Source organism: Plectropomus leopardus, chromosome 3, assembly GCF_008729295.1.
Source record: "Plectropomus leopardus isolate mb chromosome 3, YSFRI_Pleo_2.0, whole genome shotgun sequence".
Classification (NCBI taxonomy): Eukaryota; Metazoa; Chordata; class Actinopteri; order Perciformes; family Serranidae; genus Plectropomus; species Plectropomus leopardus.
In genome coordinates this window covers 26,068,433-26,091,427 of record NC_056465.1, presented here as the reverse complement: position 1 = coordinate 26,091,427, position 22,995 = coordinate 26,068,433, and the positions used below count along the sequence as shown (strand labels likewise).

The 22,995-nt window shown below is 40.0% G+C and overlaps 1 protein-coding gene across 2 annotated transcripts; it reads right to left on the bottom strand.

The window, feature by feature from the left end:
- Positions 1-1,760: 1,760 nt before the first annotated feature.
- ssbp3b (single stranded DNA binding protein 3b) lies at positions 1,761-22,383 on the bottom strand. Of its 2 annotated transcripts, XM_042483848.1 has the most exons (18): positions 22,201-22,383; positions 21,453-21,525; positions 20,354-20,415; positions 20,181-20,265; positions 10,380-10,469; positions 8,255-8,329; positions 7,954-8,016; positions 7,765-7,828; positions 6,857-6,930; positions 6,574-6,638; positions 6,436-6,484; positions 6,135-6,170; positions 5,973-6,027; positions 5,819-5,883; positions 5,432-5,510; positions 5,195-5,223; positions 4,996-5,097; positions 1,761-3,140 (listed from the first exon to the last, which is right to left on the bottom strand). In XM_042483848.1, exons 1-18 carry the CDS (start codon positions 22,254-22,256, stop codon positions 3,111-3,113), a joined length of 1,152 nt encoding a protein of 383 aa, XP_042339782.1. In that variant the 5' UTR covers positions 22,257-22,383; the 3' UTR covers positions 1,761-3,110. The 2 variants fall into 2 exon arrangements, with proteins under 2 accessions (XP_042339782.1, XP_042339783.1); XM_042483849.1 differs by lacking the exon at positions 8,255-8,329 and having other exon boundaries at positions 22,201-22,382.
- Positions 22,384-22,995: the final 612 nt, after the last annotated feature.

Below are 22,995 nucleotides of genomic sequence, written 5' to 3'. Positions count from 1 at the left end.
CATTAAAGGAAATTGTTTACGGTAAATGTTCCACCATCATTACATTCAGTCAGTGGTGGAAAGAAACTGAGTCATTTACTCAAGTACTGCACTTAAGTACAATTTTGAGGTACTTGCGTATTTCTACTCTATGCTACTTTAGATTTCTTCTCCACTAGACCATCTTGGAGGCACACATTGTACTTTTTATTCCACTACATTTGACGTCTTAGGTAAATAATTATGTTGTAAATTTAGATTATTAATACAAAACATGAATCAACAAATAAATTATGATATATTATTAAAGGTTAAGCTGCACAACAGAATATAAAATAACTTAGCTCCACCTTTGCAGTAATGTACACATACATGAATCAGTCATTAGAATCCAATAATATAACGGGCCTATTTGTATAATTCTGAAATGGGTCATTCTGCATAATGAGTACTTCATTTTATCTTTTTTTTTTCTCCTTTTTTCTGTACAATTTTGTGTGCAGGACTTTTAATTGTAACAGCTGTTTTACACTGATGTATTGCTACTTTTACTTAAGTAAAAGATCTGATAAATTCTTCCACTACTGCAAGTTTCAGATGTGTATTGTGGTGTGAGGAATTTCACCCACGTGAGACGTCATTAAAAAAAGTCTAAGAGGTAAAACCATGCAATGATTCGCAAAAAAACTGCCATAAAAGATTTGAGGAAAAAATACATGGTCATATAGATGAATTTAGAATTTTTTCATGTGTTTTGTTGGAAAACCACTTGAATAAACATCTTGAATACTGTGTTCCTTGTCCTTTTTTTTGTGTTGCAGCAGGTCAGCCTAACCTGCAGTGTTTCTCTACGTCAACGTTTCCCTCACTTAAGTATTTTTCAACCTGGACTCTATTTCGCCATGTTTTCATGAATGTGTGACTTATGTAAGCAACTATTTTTGGGCTGCAGTAGCGCAAAACCTTCAATCTGACCAGATAGGGTAATTGTGCATTGTCACTTTAAGTCCATTAAGAGTGGGTTTTTTTTGGGTTCAGATTGTTATAGTGTCTGAAGTGTCTCTTTACCTTTGGCTTGATCTGGTCTGTTTGTTATTGTGTCCAAGCTTGCTCAAGAAGAAGTCTCGTTCTGAAATCTCACGAGACAGGAACACCAGCGGTCTCCTGATCTTTGCAGTTTTGCTGGTTCACCCTCGGCTGCCTGTTGTCCCTCTCTCTCTCTCACTCTCCTTCTCTTCAATTATTAGGTGCTCTTCATCTGTATAACTCAAACAAACATGGGCAGCCATCAAATTCAAAGACCTCATCCACATTGCCAGATTGAAAATCTTTGAGATAACACTAAGCAATGCAACACACTATTTCCTCTCACTCACGTTTCTAGCGCTGGATTCTTGTTAAAAGTCACATCCTGTGAGATTTCAGAACTAGACTTCTGCTTGAGATACAACAGCAAACAGACAGGATCAAGCCAAAGGTAAAGAGACACTTCAGACACTTACATTAACAATCTGAGCTGCTCCGTACCAAAAATTACCTCTTTAAATAGATGTACTGTGACAGGGTACAATTGCCCCATCTGGTGACACTGTGGACCTTACTCAGCTGCAGCCCTCTTTCTCAATACTGAAACAATTTCAGAAATTCTTGTTTACATCAGTCACTTAGACACAAAAACACAGAAAAAAGGGCCTAGGTTAAAAAAATACACAAATTAACCTTTAACTGTAATGTGATATTAATCTATATTCACGGAAAATAAAACAACCCACACAGATAAGTAAGTTATTGTAAAATTATATTAACAAGCAATCTTTCCTCAATTTGAAATAAAAAAATATCAGCAAATAAAGGCAACATAGGACAGATGTATATAATGCGTAATGTTCACAGGAAAAAAAAAGAAATAAAAATTCTCATCACATTTACAAGACTGCTGCTAAGTTTATAATGATGCCTACTAGAATCCGTTTAGAAAGCTTTGACTAACTGAATAACTGGGGCAATATATGTAGTCAAAGATTGTATCAAAATATTAAAAAAATGTGTGGGCGGGCAAGAAGGGGGCAGGACCAAAGGGGACGACCGATGATACAGGAAGGAAGTATGAACAACCAATATGTATGGGAGGTTAAAATGGGCAGCTCATTCATGATCAACCAAACTGGAGAGAACACAGAAGGCTACGACGATGAAGAGCACAGAGTGTTAAGCACAGACAGGTAAAGAGATATACACCACATCTTAAAGCAGGTGTCCACACAGAGAAGAGCAGCACTAGGTAGTATGTTGTACACAGATTCTCAGCATTCATGCACTCACTTCTTATGCCGAAGTCTGGTTTCCCTCGACAGAACGCAACAGCGGTCTAGCTGTTAAAATTAAAACAGCCAAGAGCACAGGATCGCATTACTGTCAACAATAAGAGACTGAAATTGATCAAACGGGATCATTTTGACATTGTAAGAACCATCTGAGCACTTACATACCGTGAAAGGTCGTCACAATAAAAGCCGTAATCGTTCAAGTCTTTTCCCCTTACAAACCTCTTTAAATAGAAGGGTGGGCGTTGGGAAGGATAGTACGTTATTCATAAAGGTGGCCACAGAGTAAAAGGCAAATCCGATGTCACCTGACTTTTGTGACACAGTATGCATGGCGAAAAATGGCATAAAATGACAAAGACAAAGACTTTCCAAGCTCACAATGCATATGCACACTCTCCAGTGTTTTAAGTGACAAAAGCGGAGACATTTCCTGCACATCTTGCACCACAAAGCAATAATTAAAAAGTACAAGAGGTAAACTTCAACCATTTTTTTCCTCTTCGCTCTAAGGGAGGTGGGGGGGGGGGCTCTGCAAAGAACGTAAAACGTGTCATGTATGCATTTCAGTAGCTGGTTTCGTCACACTTGGGGTTGTGATAAATGGAGGAATTGTCCTTCATGTTTGAGCTAGGAGCAGTAGTCGCCAGCCATTTGGATTTTTTTCTCCGATCAGCATTCTGGCGTTAGTGTGGAACCAAAATGCCGCCTGTCCCTGATTCGGTGCTGATGTGTTTGGCCGTGTCCTATAGTGAGTTCAGATCCTCGGAATGATGGCAAATAATGTCGGGTGGGGTGGAGGGGAGGTCACACGCTCATCGTCATGGTTGGAGAGTACTGTGGAGGCACCGATAGAAGAAGAGAGGATTAAAACATATCCACACTAGGGATGTGTGTGATCAGTCGCCTAGACGAATAAACGTCTACCTTCGCTAAACGGTACCAGAATTACTAGTTGGTTAAACTTATTAACAAGATATCCAAAGGAAAGCAGGAGTTTGGATCAGCATGCGAGACCAGCTGCTCTGGTCATCAACGGCTCTCCCATGCTCTCGTTCACACACGTGCAAACACACACATGGGCTCTCAGACTAAATGGTTGTAGTCGTGTGTGCCCAACCGATACCACTCCACTAGGGTTGCAGCGATATACCAGTTTCAGTTTACACCGTGGTATCAAAACTGATGGTTATCATACAGTGTGCTAACCTATAGTATTGAAAAAATGCACTTGGATTTATGCACTGAGATCATACTGCCTTCATTTGAGTTATTTTCAAAAGGTATGTTTTTTTTACACATACCTGATTAAAAAAGGTTTAAAGTTTCAAATATTGTAATAAAACTTTTATTAAAGTAAAAAAAAAAATCTGTTTTCATTCCTTTAAAGATCATTGTAACTGATAATATTAATAATAATTCTGTAACACTGTGATACAGCGACTCGTGATATTTTCGGAGACAGTTATTGTACTGTGAATGTCTCATAACATTGCAACCCTAAAGTCCACCGTTGCCTGCAGACGTTCAATGTGAAAAGTACGTCTGAGCGTCACACACACTCGCACTAGCTGGATTTCCTCTCGATGGGCTACATGAGTGTGGTGTTTTGGGTGCATTAGAGATTCTGAGAAGACAAGACATATGTGTGTGTGTGTGTGTGTGTGTGTGTGTCAATATGCTTTCACACTGAGAGTTACTGCATGAGTGTGTGTGTTTTTCAATTGAGGAAGTCAAATGCACAGTAAATAAATATTTGTTAATCATGTTGACTTAGTGTTATTTGTAAAACTATTTTTCTAGGATAATGTGAAGTGTTTAAAATGCACTCAGCCAAGAAATAGTCCTCCACATGCCTCCTTGTAAAAACACAACTTGTCGTCGTTAAAAACGAATGAGATATAAAGGAATAATTAGGAATGAGCATGATTAGTCGACACGTTAATAAACACTGCTATCCTCACTAGTTGGCACCAGAAATACTACTTGGTTGAAATTTTCATTAAATGTTTTATGCACACATTCAAACGACATATTATTACATATTCTCATGACTGATTTTTATTTTTATTTTTTTACCACAGGATAGACTGTTTGCTTTGCCTTAACTCAACGAAAATGCAACTGAAATATTCAGGCATGCATCCTAACGATTTATTTTCCTTAACAATATTGTTTTCAATAAATGTTATTTGTTAACTTCCATTCAATGAATTGTTGTGTTTTGGGAGATAATGTCCATAATGCACTGTGCAAAGTGCCACACATTTCAGCAGTATTTAAAACACAATTTGTTTATGCAGAATGTGATTAACTACTTGAAATGGCTCCTATAATATACAGAATATTATTAGACAATATTTAGCCATATATTAAATTATGCTCACTTTTACTGTTTTCTGAGTGTTTCCTTGCATTTAAATTCATTGACTAGTTTAAGTTTTAACTTCTGTTTAAATATCAGGAGATTAGCTGTTAGGAACATCCCTAATTCACACACACCTTTTCCCTACCAACTTTCCTTGGTCAGATGCCCAGCCATCTCTCCACACTGCGACTGTAGTCAGTGAGGTTAATATGCTGTGACTGTGGCTTCTCTGTGTGGTCAACAGCACTCTTCCTCTGCCTTCATCAAAGTACTATTACAGTCACAGCAATCCAGTGATGTGAGCTGCGGAGAAGCAAGACTTACGTTCTCGCTCTGAAAGGAGTGGAGGAAGTTTCCACTCAGCTCCCCGTCATCCCGTGGGGTCCCAGGAGGATTGCTAATGCCACTTAAATTGTTTGGGGAATTCTGGAAACAAAGAAAGCACAATAAAATGTAAAACATGTCACTGTATTCACGATTACGCTCTAAATTCAAAGATTCTCTGCATAGTTACAATATTTACCTTGTTCATTCCATCCAAATCACCAGAGCCTAAGAATAAAAAAAGAAACACAATGTTTGAATTGTGTGTCCATAAAAAGACATTTTTATGTAGTGGCTCCACCTGAAATATATCTACTGTCCTCTACTGAAGTACCAGGAGACATAGAGGACAAAAGTAGTCCTTTACTCGTCAGGGTTCAATCTGCACATTTGTGTGTTGTGTTACTAACTGTGCTGTTGTAGTAGGTGGTGTTACCTAGTGACCCGTTCATGTGGTGTGGTTCCATCCCAGCCATAGCTCCCAGGGGTCCGTCAGAGCCGGGGCCCATAGGGAACTGGAGCGGAAACATGACAGCTTGGACTTACTAACCATTTCTCCACAGCAGTGCTGGTTATGAGCTGTAATTCCTCAGTACCAAGAACTCTCAGGTTTAAAGTAACAATACTGTACAGTGCATTTACTTCTTTCTAAATAAAAAAAAATATATATTTCTGAAACATTTCTTTGTTTGATAATCTTGGGTTTGGAGTTTGTGGTAAGATAATTTAATGACTTTAAAGGTCCAATAATTATGACATTAGATTTAAGACATTTTAAGACTTTTGAAGGACCTGATGAAGAGAACGATGAAGATGGACTTACATTATTTCGGTTGCCGGGTCCAGTGTTGATCATGGTGTACAAATTGTCACCAGAGTTGTTTGAGTCTGTAAAAGGTGCAATCATACATATAATTGGTATTTGATAATACATGAAAAGGGGACTGCTAAATATCTTTGGTCAGGGAAGTACTGACCTGCAGGGCTGGGCATGATGGGAGTTCCTGGGGGCCCCCCACCTCCAGAGGCACCCTATAGAAAATAAGTAAAAAAATAAATAAAGATACAGAAATATCTCTAATCGTATTTTCCAAAACAGAAATGTATGTGTAAATTGAGATGCCGGGATGTGTTCTCACCCCGTAAGCACCAGGAGACGGTGATGAGTAAGGCATCTGAAACCAAAAACACAAACATTACCGACCAGAAATGGGAGAGTGCAAACCCTTTCTATACCTCAAAATGTCATCATTCATCATTTGATCATCCTAATAACATTATGGCGGTCTGTCCAGCTGTCTGTGGAAACCGTGACACATAATACTACAATTACATCCCAGACTAGAACCTTGGAGCACATTAGACCCCGGCAGCTCCGAGACGAGATCAGACTGCAATCTGAACCAGCATTTTTCTGGGTGTTTGTGCATTAGTACTCACAGAGTTGGCATTGTTGGGATTGGGCCATGGCCGACCAGTCCCTGGGCCCCTAGATAGTAAGATGAATATACCTTTTAGTTAGATAATGCATTAAATTTGAATGCTTTGTTGGATATTTCCAAATTTAAAAAGGCTTACATGTTCACTCCTGGCATACCGGGACCCATGGTGTTGTGTGGAGGCCTCATCCCTCCACCAAAGTTCTGCAAAGACAAACAAAAATCATAGAACTTTTTTATGAAAATGTAAACATTTTAAAGGATTTAAACCACAGTTATAAGAGAAGAACTCATGTAAACCCCTGATCATCAAAATATCTTGGGTTTGGATTTGGTTTGTACAAAATATAAAATTTACAAAAGAGTTAACCAATGGCTAATGAGGTCAGAGGGGATAATTCTATGTAAATAGAAGAGCCTACCTGAGGGCCGGGCCCCATAGGTCCCATGCCTCGAGGGCCGCTCATTCTCTGCATTGGTCCCAAGTTAGGATGGCCTGGAGGGGGAAAAGGATATTATTATAAAAAGAAAAGTCAGGAATTATATAGGAATTATCAATAATCGAAGATGTAAGGTCAGAGATTAACAGCCGCCAAGCGCCAAATGAAGATACATTTTTTGTTTGAAGAGGAAATCTGGGAAGGCTATCCACCACGCTGGCGTGTGACTGCTTGTACCAAAACAGTCATGTAATAAAAAACTATGCAGTGTCTCTATTGTGCTTTGGTGTGCGTGCTGCTCAGCTACTCCTCTGCTGTCACATACATAGTCACACTTCATATGTGTTTTTTAAGCACGTTAAAATATAAAATAACTGTCTTGAGCGCTCCTAATTTTGCAGCAGAAACTGTTTGGGATATCAGCTACTCAAAACTATCACTTGCTACTGGTCTGCTGCTCGTTACAGTGATGCTAATGTGTAGCGGAGAGTTATGAGATGCGCCCTTACTTATGAAGGTAATAAAATATCAACACAAAGGCTCTATAGTTTGAACTAAGACAACCTCCTAACTGCCTTCCACATTGCCAACAGCAGCACATTACAGCCTCTCCCCCTCCATTCTTACCTTTCACAATAAAAGCCCTAGACATAGAGACTGCATCACTGCTGCTGAGGCTGCAGTGATGAGTTGATGATTGATAATTTTGCATCAAATTTTGCTCTCGACAACATGATATGGAAAATCTTGTGACGTAAAAAGGTAATTTATACATAAATATGATTGGCTGGTGGATTTTTCATCTACCTGTCCCTTTTTGCCAGTGAGTCAAAAAGTTAATTTGGACACTGTGCAGATGTGGATTAAGTGAATTCAGTGTTGAGTCACACCTTGTGGTCGTGTTGGGTCCATGTTGGGCAGCATGGGATGAGGACCTGGTCCTCCACCTGGTGGCTACGGGGGATAAAACACAGAAACTCAATGAGACTTCAGTTTTAAACGCATGCTCTGTATTCTGCATCCATATTGTGTGTCTGTGTGTGTGTGTGTGTGTGTGTGTGTGTGTGTGTGTGCTCTACCTGGTTGGCCATCCTGATGGGAGGACCTCTCGGGCCTCCAGCGAAGCGAGGCGACATGAAGGACTACAACAGAAACATTATCCCTCCATGAGATTTTAAATGAAGAAGTGACAAAGATTTCTAAAATTGTACCATTTTGATTTCTCAATAGCTCGTTTGTGTGAATACTGAAAGCAGCATAAAGCATTAAGCTGAGACGGATGCCAAAGCATGAAGCATCAGCACTGAGAATCAGCATTCCCAAATGACTGCAGACAGCAAAAACAGAAAAAAAGAGAGAAAGAGGGAGAGGGAGTGTTACCTGACTGTGAGGTCCCATCATACTGTTAGGGGGAGGAGGCTGAGGGTGAGGAGAGCCCTGGGGACCAGGAGGACCCTGTGGCATCGTACAAAATAAAGAGGCAAGGAGGAAGACAGAGGAGGGGGAGAGGGGAGGATGAGATCAAGAGAGAAAAGCGGAGCGAGAAACAGAAGTGACAAAAGAGGGGCAGAGAGAGAAGCAGGGTTACTGCAGGGCAGAGGACAGTCGGAGTGCAAGAACCAAAGTGTGGCGCAAAAAATGCACAAAAATAAGATGCTCGTTTTCATGTACCAAACACAGTAAGAGAGAGACTGAGCAGAGAAGAGCAAGCAAATGACTTAGCTTTGAATGAGACAAAATAGACAGAGAGATGGAGAGGATGTGTGCTCTTTTGCCTGTCAGTCAAGTCATCAAGAAGCCTGCTGCATGCAGCATGTTATCAGTGCTAATTTCCCTGAATTAACAGTGTCAATTAAGCTCTATGCAATTAGCTTTATAACAACACTAAACACCGGCACTGTGTCGCTAATGTTGCTGATCTGACAGAGAGTGAGGGGTCTAATTGAGCCTCCTCCAATGGATTCTGGTATGGAAAGTATGAGTGTGTGTGTGCGTTCATGTATCAATGTCAAAATGTCTTTCCTGATATTAACATGATCGCATAATGAGTCACGGCTTTTGTGGCTTCTAGTACATAATAAGCTGGTGGTTTGGTCTAGTGGAGGCAGAGCAACATTGCAATTTTATGTCACCTCTTAGAGCCCGTTCCACACAGTTGCCTGCCAAGAGTTTATCCTCACGAGATATTGATTTACAGTAGGTGCTGCACCTTTCGATTTCTCCATTAGGGAAAATGGCCGGGCCACGCCTGCCTGTTTACAGCACTGGAGGGGCCCGTGCAGACAGAACGTCTATGATGTTTACTACAAGTTCACTGAGCAGAGCGGAGCAAAACAACAGGCAGAGGCAGTCTAGACACCAATGTGAAGACCTCCAGCTTCATGGGATATACAAAACCGAGACAGCGTTTTTACAAAGCTGCAGCCTGCAGAAGTGCAGCTTAGAAAATGATCAGTCCATTAAATAATCTTTCTGTCAACAGGATATTAATTTAAGTAACTTATGATGAAGTCATTTATCAAGTGAAAATAGTCAAATCTGGGGGTGAAGTTGATTTAACAGTATTCCTAGCGGTAGCAGACACTTATTAGAGATGTGAATTGATAAGATTTTATAGACACCAACATCATCATTGATTCTGCTAATTAGCCTGAGACTATATCCACTCTGTTTTTTTTTCCTGATAAGTTTTCTGTGCGGAAAAAAATAGGCCTGCGCAGGTTTTTAGAGTCAACGCAACTCTTTCATTATCTCTGATTCGGATTCACTTTGGTTTTTTTTAGTCAAAAAGATTTTTTGCTGAGCTTGCCTCTGTGGCGCTAAAGCTGAGATATTTACCCTCGATAATGGAGTTGCTGCTCAGTGGTGGCACTCGTGCACAGAGTGTCAAACACATGCCATTCCTGGAATTACAGCTCAGGTTGTATAGAAAGATATTTCACCATATTGCTGGTGTTTGCATCTTCGTTTTACAGACATTCAAAGCAGCACAACTGTCATCTTTCTTTGAGAAATGACGCAACTGAGGCGTCCGGTGGCTGAGTGGATAGAGCAGGCGCCCCATGAATGAAGGCAGTGGCCTTGCCGCAGCGGCCACGAGTTTGATCGTAATCCTTTGCTGCATGGCATCCCCTCTCTCTCTCCCCCTTTCACACTATTGATTTGTCCTATGCCAATGCCAAAAAAAAAAAATCTTTAAAAGTGATTTCCATCTTCAGCTCAGAAAAAAAAATGAATTTGACAATTTTTTTACAACTTGCCCAATGTGGCAAGTTAGTTGCTAAATTTACTAGTCCAACATGGCATTTTATGTGCTGCAGGCAATCAGGCAATCCTTATTGTTAAGCCCTATTTTGTAGTGTGCTACTATCACAAAAACATGCTGGTAGTGATAAAAGGAAATTATAAGCTCTGAGGTATATGATATGATGATCAGACATTTCGGAACTGCTGTAATACTGGTATAAAACCAGTAAGACTGTCACAGTATCAGTGATTGGCTGACCTGGAAAAAGCCGGGTGGCATGGGTCCTCCAGGCATGCCCTCCCCAGGAGGCATCCCTCCCATCACAGGACTGGGGGCTGCTGCTGCACTCTAGGAAAAAAAAGAAAACAGAAACATTACAGCCTTTAAATAATAAATTGACTAGTTAAGAAGTTAACTGCAACCTCGGTATACGTGTGGAACCTTATAGGGGCCCTATTATGCTCATTTTAAGTTTATATTTGTGCTTGGGGGTCTACTAGAATAGGTTTACATGGTTTAATGTTCAAAAAAACGCATCAAGTGTTGCAGCACCTCTGTCTGAAACAGTCTGTCTGAGTTGTTGTCCCGCCTACCGAGAAGCCCAGTCTACTCTGATTGGTCAGCTGGCTCTCTCTATGCACAGTCTATTCTATTTGTTACATTTTGATATCACCAAGATACGGAAGTAAACACTGAAACTCAATGATGCTGTTTCAGGCAGCTTAAGTGCAGTGTCTCCTGAGGGAGAGAGAGCTCCCTTTGGCTTGGACTTTGGGTTTTATTACTTAGGAGATGTTTTACAAGCGCAAAAATGCTATACAAAACAATAAAGAAAAAGGAAAAAGCCAAAACGCATAATAGGTCCCCTTTAACATGGAGATGAAATGGGATTGTTGGATGTCTATTTTATCCCTTCATGACCACAGGTCTTGGCACAGCTGACCACAGGATGAGCACATCTAAAGAATCAAATATTCTACCTAAATTTAAATATTATACCTAAATCTGTGTTTGCTGTCAGTCTGAACGGGTTAAGGCACATGATGCTACCAGGTTACACAAACACTTGTCTATGTCTGTGAATTAAATTAAGATTGAAATTCCATGTAATTGCTGTTTAAACACCATTAAACCCTCCTTTGACTCATCTAAAGAAGAGACAGAAACAGAGAGCACCGACATGCATCTGTAGACATGCATCACTAGTGAAAGGGGTGTTAATGGGTCCTTACTGAGGCTTCTGCTAATCCAGGATCCAGTGGATCAGATAAGTATCAGTGGGATTCACTGAGTCAGTGGCTCCAAAGTGCTGCTACACAGCAGGGGCTTGCTGGGCCGATTTCCTGCTCAAACCGCAGCCCTAATTCACTAATGTGCCATTTGCTTCGGTCACACACTCCTAATTGACTGAGTTTTTCTTCCCTGTAGCCGAGGCAATCTGAGATGGGCTAATGTCTTCAGAGCTGTGGGGCTTAGCTTCAAACAATGGCTACAGAACGAGGGAAGCTCCTTCAGTCCCATTTCTTAATGCGTAGTTCACTCACATTATAGTGCACATGTGCGCAAACAAGCAATGATTACTACAAGGATGGATGTACCCGCACCTGCACTCACACACACACACAAACACTCAGTCCAGAGCGCTACAGACATGACTGGTCAATAGCCAACACACTCCCCTGGTATCGACTGCTCCTTCCCTAATTATATCTGCTCAGGCTGCCACTGCAGGGTCACTGTGAAATACCTCAGCAGGGAGAGAAGTGAGGCCACAGAGAGAAGTCACGTCTCATCAGGCCCCGCCACCGCTGGGACACAAAAACACAGACAGCCTGTAAATCCTGTTTCTTCACAGAAATACACTGCTATAAATGTGTAAGAGAAGACATTTTCTGGAGATTCCAGTTGATCCACAAACCACATTTGCACATCAAGTACTTCCTCACCCATCTTGGCCAGTTTCTCTCAACTAACCAGCACATTCACATAGAAATAGCTGCTGTCAGAATTTGGTTCATCTACACATACATTTTAAGATTCAACTTAATTTTCAGTGTTTGAGTCGCCATAAAATATGCACTTGTAGACCTACAATGACTCACTCAACTTCACAGCCTGTTGAGCACTTACTTTAAAAAATAGCTCACATACCCAGAAAACCATAAAACTTGATCCCACTAAGGTGCAAGCAGCATGTACATGTTTGGTGAGCTGGCTGGTCTCTGTGATGTTTTCCAACTGAAAGCACAAGTGCTTGCTTAGTAATGTAAAAGCTTGTACTTTTCTCTTAAGTTTTTCATTTGTTACCTCAAGTGCCTGCAATCAACACCAGACTTTTAAATTATTGATATATTTTTTATGAATCTGCAGGGTTACTTTATAATAAATACTGATAAACAAATGTTACTTTATTTCAGACTACGGACATACATACGGCACAGAATATGAAGACGCGACACTCTCCAAAGGTCAAAAAATGCAAATTACACTTCTCTGCATCACCTGCTGTGCATCAGTCATCATATCTCTGCAGTATAATGTGCAGCGTTCTGTAGGATTTACCAATGCATCAATTATGCCATTTTCCACCTTATCCAATGCGCACATACATTTATTCACTAGGTTTCTTATCTCTGCTTCACATGAGTGAGCATTCATGCTGACAGTCACATGACTAGTCACCTAAGTCTCTGAATACCGCTGTTTTCATCAGGCTGTGATCAGGGCATCATGAAGGACACGAATGCGACGGTCCAACGATCAAGTTGTTCCGCAAACTTTAAGTGTTGCTGGAGTTTAACCTGATCAGACTTTTCCTTTCTCCATGCACTCTGTGCCAAAGATCCAGAGTTGGAAATGAACTTTTTTGCCCACCATTGTTTTATTGGGTGGTAAATAGGGCTGGGCGATATGGGTTGAAAACTATATTGCAATATTTTTAGGCTTTCTCTAGATACACAATATATGTCTTGACATTTTTAAATTTCCTCAAAAGCACTTCATTAATGCTAGAACTGGGAGACAGAATAAAACATGACAGATTCTTTTTTTATTTAGTCAAATTCCTTCTTTGATGTGATAATATTGTAGGAATGACTATTGGCGCTTTGAGAAAAAAAAAAAAAAACATTCAAAAATTCAATTTTTGATCAACAACCATTAGTAAAGTAGATAAAATGACTAAGTGGGTAAAGTTAAGTATTTAGCCAAGTAGAGCTGTCTGATAAGTTGAAAAAAAGTACATCACTTTACTGTAATGCAACCTTTAAAATGGGGAAAAACACCACTTATTCCATATCACTATATAACAATATGCAGTACCTAAGACAACATATTGTCTCATATCTCTATACGATATATCTTTATGTTGCCCAGCCTTAGTGGTGAGTGAAGCAAATTTAGCAGCCACTTGCATATTTTATGCATATCTGCTTCTAATATACAGCACAAATATAGCATACATAATATCAACACCATCAACTAAATCACCTGACCAAGATATTTAAAGACATTTCCACTGAATTACACTCTTTACATCTAAATTCTTATTAATACGTAATGTTTTAGCATTTAATCTACTATCAAAATCGGCACCATTTTGGGAGAATCTGTTGAAGACCAGCACTGCATGCAGAAGATATGACCAAATCATCTGCATATATAAAACACTACCTGCTGTGCAAGAATAACTGCCCAAACAGGTCATCCATATGTAAGTCAAACAAGATCCCACCCTGCCTGACACAGATACTGACTTAGAAGGAGTCATCCAGCAAGAGCTCCAATCTAACACGCATGGTCTGACAGGTAAACCAACACAACAGAAACCAAGGGAAATATTAGATAGGCCGGATGCACATGTACACGGAGGGAGATTTCTCTTATTAATTTCAGGAACATTGTGGGCGAGAAGCTCATTCTGTCCAGCGCCAGTGTTCTTGAGGTGTATTTAACATTCAAAAAGTTTGCAAGACAAGTAAGGAAGCCTCCTGCATGCTCTGAGATTTTTGCAATCTTATAAGTTTAGTGTGAGCAACACTGTACGACATGGATCTTAATAAACTTGGTTAAAACATCAAGTTTGATGTATGCAGACTACGTGATGACAACAAATCCGTAACAGCATCTTCCCTGAAATGTTACTTTGTCCTGGGGTGGGCAATTGGCAGTACAGTTTTTTTCTGACTATTGATCCCTGCACCAATTCATAAATGACCCCATGCAAAAAAACTATTCCTGAACATTTCAGGGGTAAACTGCATGTGCCAACGGGGCAATGAAACACTTTGCAAAGGATACAATTCAATTCAATTTGTGCAATGCAACTTATGTTGCATCAGGTGTAGAAACACAGGAAAAACACATTAAGCACAAACAATATGACACAGAGACATACAACAGCTGAAATTAATCTGTACACACTTGCTGGAGCTATAGACTCATTGTTATCAATGCAATTTTACAGTTTTATACTCTTATGCTTTATGATTTATGACAGGGACTAAGGGCATTGAGATCAGTGTCAGGGACACCAAAACCATTAATTAGAAATCCAGTCAAAGAAGTTGCAAGAAGTTTCTGATGAGCATTTAGATGCAAGTTTGTGATCAGTTCTCTGAGCCTTATTAACATTCACTGTAGTGTTCTTAGAGCTTCAGAAGCTTTACACGACCTCTCTTATTCTGCACTCAGTAAAATCAACATCATCAGTAAACTGAATAAAGACCAGATCATTGCTTTTCTTTTGCAAGGGGAAAGGCTTCTGCCCTTGTTTATTTCCTGTCAGCCACTGCATTTACAAACATTGCAACAGGAAATATAAAGCAGCCTGTTTAGATTGTTTATGCTATCTAGTAAGAAAAGGTCTAAATCATAGTGTTTCCACCACAAAGAATTTCATGCTTCACTTGTACTATTTGCATTATATTATAAAGTTATTCAGAGCTCTGACATCTTTTCAAAAATGATGGTAAGTAGTACTTTTCAACTGGGAACTTATCTAAATCTAGCATTTGTATGTTTTAATGCTTAAATTGGGGCCTGTGCCTACCTTAAGGCTTCACTTTTATAATTTTAAGTACATTTAAGTTCCCAGTGACAAAGATACGTTGTGTTGTTATTCTCAGTCTTTCACATAATATGCAATATTTTCCTAAAAACAAGTTTACATAATCATAAAAATTGGGTGGCTGTATATTTATGCCTGTTTTTTCTTTTTTGTCATGTTTGGGATGTTTATGGGCCGCAACCTTTGGATAGTGGTGTGTGAATCCTAGCCAATGAAAATTGTAAATTGTTTATAAATTAAATCTCTTCATAGGACATATTTGGTTAGTAATCATACATATATTTATTTGTTCATGAGTTCCATTTAAGTAAGGAAGCATATTCAGGTTCATTAGTTAATGAATAATGGAGAGTGGGTGGGATTATATACTATTCTTTTGTTGATTTGTATGTTTACGGTCTATGTGAGAAAAGAAAGAAAGTACACGTTCGAAAGAAAGATTATAATCAATCGATCACAGGTGAGGTCAGGAGTGTAGCAATCAGGCAGTAGCAGCATGCCTCCAAGAGAAAGCTAAAAAAACCCTGCAGAGACAGTGCCGTGAATACGCAACTATAGTGATGCAAAATGCAGAGCAGACAGAGCTCATTTCAAAATGATAGTAGTCTGGGGTCAGTTTACATTCACTTTTGCTAGTGAGCACTATGGGATATGATGGCTGATGCAAAGTTGTCTTGTTTTTTGTTGGATAGGTAGGTGCCAGCAGTGACCTTAGTTTGCTTGCAAGAGTATCAGTTTCTCTAACAACTGAAACGTTCCTGCAGTGGTAGTTTGGAGTGCACATACAAGCAGTGCAGGAAGAGAGCCAAATCTGAATGCTGTGTTTACAAACAGTAAGCTACAGTTCCTGCATAATATACCATTAGCGCTCATCTCTATAGATATTCTTCCTCATTGTGATAACATTCAAATTGCATTTGCGTCACCACTTTTGCCGGAGTAACAGAACTATTATGGAGGTCTATAGTGAATTCTTGTTGTTTTTTATGCTGGATAAAAGATTCCTGTTGCATCTCGAGGAAGAAGAAATTATAGATAAAACTGATCTACAGTTTATGGCTAGTTTTATAATAGAGTGGTATGTTCTGATACGAGCACATTGTCTGCTGCCTTCACAGTGAAACAGCAACTGCAGTTTGTTTTGTTCTTTTACCCTTTAGTAGCCTGTTCCTGGAATAAGGCCTGCAGAGAAATAATGACGTAAAACAAAGCTGCATTCAAGGTATTGAGTCATAAAAACAATGTCAACAATCTACTCAGCTTTGTCCGACGTGCATGGCAAGTTCCCAGGCATGTTATGTTAAATCTTTATCATGTCTTACTAAAACCCACAGCTGTGCTTGCTGGACTGTCGCAAACATCCTGATGCTGCTTTCGGTCTGAATGAGCCGCGTCTGTCCACAGATTCTCTGGTACAGGAAAGGGGCAGATGTCTCAGCCCTGCCCCGGGCTATGAGCCTCTTGTCTGGGGCCTTCCATACAACTTCCCAGGGGACCTCTTTCAAGACAGACAACCCCCCACCCGTCGTGATTCAGCGTGTACATGTGTGTACTTAAGAGCAAACGAGCAATCCCAGCCAAACAAATTTCCACTGAATTCTCAAATCACTGAAGGAGGTTACAAAAGGCCAGAGTGGCGGCGGATGTGCCTGTGCTCTCTTTACAAAAACAAAGAGGGGGGGAACACATGGGGGGAGAGAAAAGAGAGTTGAGGGTGAGGATGACCAAGAGGTTGGCTGAGGTAAAGCGATGGTAGACACAGAGTGAAGGAGAAATGATGTGGGGGTGGGCTGCAGCACAGACCACCCAACCACCGGCTCCCGACCTAGCGTGCTCTTAACAGCCTCACTTCTTCCACTGGAACCAACGCTCAAAAGAAACCAGCCCCTATGTTTAGCTTGTAAATGTTTAACCATCAATCAACATCATAAAACCCGCTCTGGATCCTGACTGGATGCTCTCTCTCTCTCTCTGGTTACTTCTAGCAGGTCTCCTCCACTTCTCATCTCCCTCCCCACCCCCCTCCTCTGTTTATTCCCTCAGCTCCTCCGCGGTGGTGGATGCTGGGCATATGCCACAGTGCCACTCCCCTTTCCTTTTTCCAATCTGCCCCTTTGCTCCGTGACAGCCATCAATCAGCCGCTGACGCCATGGCGACAGGGCCCCTCAGGGAGCCTTCGTCAGCGTGAATACGCCGGGGCTTTACGAGCACTGCCGGCTAACACAGAAGCACTCACCTCCCCCACACCTAGACAAAGGCTAGGGTCCAAGGCCTTGCACTGTCCACATATACACACACTTGCCTGACCCCCAACATCCACAAATGAACACGAAGACAACCAATATCAGAGCAAAGGGCAACCACAAGATGTCGACCGCGCAGGAAGTCTCAAAGCTCCCCGCCACAGCAGCAAACATACACTGCCCAGGCCGACAATTCACTGTTCCCTCATTTGCTTAATGTTTTCCATGTTATGAAAATACTCGCGGGCTGCAATCTAAAATCTTATTATGTGTCGTTTAATCTTTCAGAACCGGTTTCCTCTTTATAATACAAGAAAAATCCAAAAATATATATATAATACACGAAAAAAATTTATTTGTCTGATTATTTTCCCCAAAACAGATACTGAGTTCTGACACGTTTCTACAATTTAACCCTTTGAAACCTGGATCGACATCAGCTTTCTTACGCTGTTCTCAAAAGCCTTTCACAAGAAATTAAATCTTTGGACCCTGAGTAAATAGGTTTGATTTTTTTTCTCCAAAAACACAGGGGGGGGGCAACAACAAAAAAATAACAGAGAACTGTATTTTTTATTATTGCAATCATTGATTTTTACACAATAATGTCTTTTTTTACGCAGTTTTTGGTGACTGTCAGGTATTTTCTTTGTACTCGTTTCTGGGTCATTTCTTAAGTAGCTCATTGCCTTTTTCTCTTGTTTTTGAATGAAACCAAGACTATTTGCTTAGGTTTCAAAGGGTTAAGATATAACCACAAAACACAAACCCAAGCAAGCAATCGAAATCCCCCGGGGCAATATACGTATCAATATTGCTATTAAGGCTAATTATTGTTTGTTGATTATTGATTTTGTAATATTGGACTTGATGTCTTTTCCTGGTTTTAAAAGCTGCATTATCATTAAGTTGGGTCATTTTCTGAATTTAAGACGCTCTGTTCTGTTTGTTTATGCTTTGTGGAACTGTAATTGATTCTGCTTTGATTGCTGCCCGTGTCTATGTTTAGCTTTTAACTGTCTTTGTTGTTGTTATTATTATTAATATGCTTTTTGTCATGATTATTGTTCTTAAACCCGTTTCTTGTTTTTAGGCTGCCAAACTTGCACCTGGCGAGGGACAACAGATAAAAACTAATATGCACTGACCCTGAAAAATAACTTCAATAAATGAAAAAAAATAAAATCTTGCTATTCTATTATTTGCCTTTACCAACTTTGTCATTGTTTTGATTATCAATCAAAATTCTCATGGTGTTAATATTTTGTGAAAGCACCAGTAGTCAACCCAACAATATTGTCGCAGTATCTCTATCAAGGGTTTTATGTTCTAAGTATTGTGATATTTGATTTTCTCCATATTATCCAACACTAACTGAAATCAAATATTGCAATAAATTACCATGAATTAAACTCAGGGAATTAAAGATGGTTAGAAATAAAATACATTATTTTGTCTGTTAGAAAAATAAGGGACATGGTTATTTAAAAAGCGCAGAGCCATGCTGTAGCCTCTCTCCTGGCTCCCAGGTCACCTGCCAGATCAGGAGGCCTGTTACCTTGACAACCCTATCTGCCAAGAGCAGGACCAACATCTCCGTTTTAACCCTTCCCTGTCTGATACATCCCAAACCTGCCTACAAACTGTATACCAGTCATCATTGGCAGTGTGGATACAACAAAACCTTTTTTGTTAGATTTACATCAGCTTTATAATGAAACACAAGTATGGGAACAGCAGAAACCTCTGACCAGCAGTTTGCACTTTCTTTGATCCTCGTGAGACTGAATGCTGACTCAAAGCTGGAAACAATGCAGCACATGAAAAAGCGTTATCTCTAAAATTGCATAATTATCAATGCAAAACACCCATACATGCAAATATGAAAGTGCTATGATAAGAAGGAGCAATGCGCTGCCAAGTGATGTGCTTGTCCCACATGATGTTTAATAGATTTTGGATCCGAGACGGCCTTTACTGCTCTTCAGATTCAAGTCCATTAGGATTATGTCACTGCAGATAATATGTTTTAAATTAATCCGAGCTACCAAACGTAAGGGTTGCTGGAAATATAAAGCTATGTGTCTAAAGTCTCAGAAGTTGTGCAGAAGACACAGCAGTTTCTTTTTCGTCTTCAGAAGTGAGGCAGGGAGCCTGAGTGTGGCGTGGACAGAGGGGGAGCGCTCGACAGGTCTGAATCAGGACATGCTGACATCAGCATCATTTTCCCAGAAGCCTATAAAGCTCACTGTTGGGCGCATCGTTCGACCCACCGACAGGGCAAGATGACCGATCGTAAATTCAGCAGAAGAAAAAAGAAGATACTTTCCCAAATTGCATTAGGTAGTTAAATACATAAAGGTGCAGTGGACAAAATCAAATGACTTGCAGATCTAAAAAAAAATATGCAAAACACACCAAAGATGGAAGAAAAAAAACAGAAATCAGACACACAATTTTTGAGTGAATCATGCTCACTTTTCAAGATGAAAGAAAATCACAATAACCTGACGCTGTATCACTCTTGAAGTGGAATGTGGGAGATTTTGTCGACTCAAGTGTTGACAAATAGAGATTATGAGCACTTTTCTCTGATAGCTCAAAAAAAAAAATCTGACTCATTGCTCAATCTGAGTCAGAGGCGCATTATTTGCACCACTTCTTAGCCTTGAGAGCATAGTTGTTGTCTTCTTTAGCAGAAGAAGAAGAGAAATTCGTGCAACAGTTTCCATGTAAGCACTACTCACGTAATCATGGAAGGCTTTCGCTTCGCTGGAGTGGTCACATGTCTCTCTCCTCTCTGGTGCAGCGCAATACAAGTCCCAGAATACACTGTGGACAAGACAGGTCATGAAGCAAATAAAACCACACAAACAACCTCTGGACATGTTTACAGGGAGACGAGAGCGTTGTCACTTACCACCACCAGGAATGTAGGAATCCAGGGGGTTCTCCGAGTGTTATGTTTTTCTCCCATCGGATCTAGAAAAAGGGGATTTTCTATAATTATCAATGGGTAAATACTTTTTTTCTGTTCCTAAAAAAAGGCACACAATAAATTCACATAGGGGACTATACTGTATTTATAAGAGTGTTGGGGGCGGGTGGTGATGTGTGACTTTTTATATGATGGCCCTCCCTGGAGCCTAGGGTTGCAATGGTATAGGATTTTCATGGTATGACAACCAGAAAATATTGCAGTTTCGAGGTATTGCCGAATTGCATAATTATTAGTAATATCAGTTTGATGACCCTTAAAAGAATAAAAACAAATGTTTTTTTTTTAACATACATTTTATTACCATAAATAAACTCTGAAACCAGGTTTCAATTGGAAGTACATGTAAAAAGTTTCTTTTGAAAAGAACTAAAATAAAGGTGACTTTTTTTTGTCTAGTTGCATTTTTTTCAATACTGTAGTTAAGCAGATGTACATGGTATGATAACAAGTTTTTTTTTTAACACTGTATACCTTGAAACCGGCATACTGCTGCAATCCTACCAGAGCTAATGAACAGCACACAAGGGGGCTCTTCATGTCTCTGCCATGATCTACTTCATCGATTTTTACTGACTTTTTCTACTTATCTGTGAATTTCTATCTATTTTTTTGTATTCTGCACTTTATTATTGACTTGCTCTGTCTTTGTCTTTTAGGAGAAACAGAACTTTGTTTTTCTTTATGTATGGAGGAGCGTTATCGACAAGTAAAATAATTTGAAATATTTTTCCTTGAGCCTCCTTGAGTGACTGAGAAAATGCACAGCTCCTTTTTCACAATAAATAATTATATTTCCCAGGTTGTGGCTATGATAAATAGTAAGATTTTGGAGAAAGAAAATCCATTTTGAGTTGAATGCTCCTCCACTAAGTCAAATCAAAAAACATTACTTCCTCTCCAGCGTTGAAAAAAAATCCCCCTCCCCTCTAATACATAAAGAACAGTCCCTAAAAGTGTTTGAATACAAAAAAAATTGACATTATCATATGGTTGAACTTTTAACCAAAATTTCACATACCTCTGATAAAAAGGTCTGTGCAGACTTCTGAGCTCCTATGTGCAACAAATACTCATAGACGTATAGAGCCAACCTGAGAAGGAAAAAAAACATAATGTTAGATTTAATTTAAGAAACATGACAAAAATAAACATCAGATAAAATCTTCTTTAACAGGCACACTAAGTGACTGGAGTCGGGCACAGGCCCTCTGAACAATGGCTGCCAAATAGCCTATGCCAAAAATTAAATGGGGACTGTGTAACCAAGCCAAAACCTGGTCACTACAATGAGAAAATAAAAAGTGCTAAAGCAACAGTGTATTTTAACGTCGTGATGTGGGGGAAAAAAAGCCAGCTGCTGTGTATTAGCTGGGGTACAGTATCCTGGTGGCACTGATGGGGCTGAGGGAAATAAAAACGGAGCGCAACAGAGAAAACAATGTACTGTGTAGCAAGGCGATGTTATTGTTTTCTCCTCCCCGTGCTCGCGACTGAATAACAGCAAAAAAATGACACAACGGCCGGTTAAAACACAGCCAAACTGAAGTCAAAATCGTTACTCGGAGGTGCAAAGAGACGGAGAAACAGCCAAAGATAGCAGAAACACGGCGCAGGGGAGGAATGGCGAGCAGACAAGGCGGTTCATTCAATTCAATTCTCGGTAGGAGGAAATCGCCTCTTGCTAGCCCGTCCAGCGAACAACAGAGAGCAAGAGGGAACAACTTACGAGGCAGAAAATACACAATAATAAACGTTTCCGAGCTTACTTTTCTCGCGCCTGGCCGTCCGACGGCACCGGGGTGCCTTTGCCTTTGGGGAACATTGTTTAGTGTGTGAGGACGCCCGCCTGCTCGCTCTTTTTTGCGTTATTTCATCTGTCAGATCATCGCGGCCGCGACCCTCTCGCACTCCAACCGCACTCCTCCTCAACCCGTCGACTCAACCGAGCCTGGTCCGGGGGGAAGAGGCGGGGCCGGGACTGAGTGACGCCGCCCAAAGCCAATCAGAGCACGCCGTTGGCCTTAAGGTCTGCCTCGTCGTGTTTTCAGTTTGCTGTTGAGATGTTGATAGCTGCGATATCAATGAGTGCAATTTAATGACGATTATTTAATAGTTCCCCCGTTGATTCGGACCTGTGCAGTGTTGGTAATTAACCAAAGTGATTTTTTTCTTCAAAACATTCTACAACAAGAGAAACTGATACATGGGAATAAATAACAATATAATATGAAATATTTATGAGAAATAATCCCCAAAATATGGAGCTCTGGTATGGTATTGGTTTTGTGTCTTTGTTTTGTTTTGTTTACAGCAGACTGGTGGTTAATTTTTACTTATTTATGAGATTGAAGTTTTGAATTTGCACCCTCATATGTTCTTGTACACAATGCTAATTCATTATTTGTTTTCGTGTTCTTAATTTTGGTTATGTCATAAGGGAGCAGGGGAGAGTTACATGGCTTTCTGATATTTTATTCTGTAAACCTTTTTATCTGGGAAGCTTGAAAAGGGCTACATAAATAAATATTATTATTATTATCAATATGAACACTAATAACAGT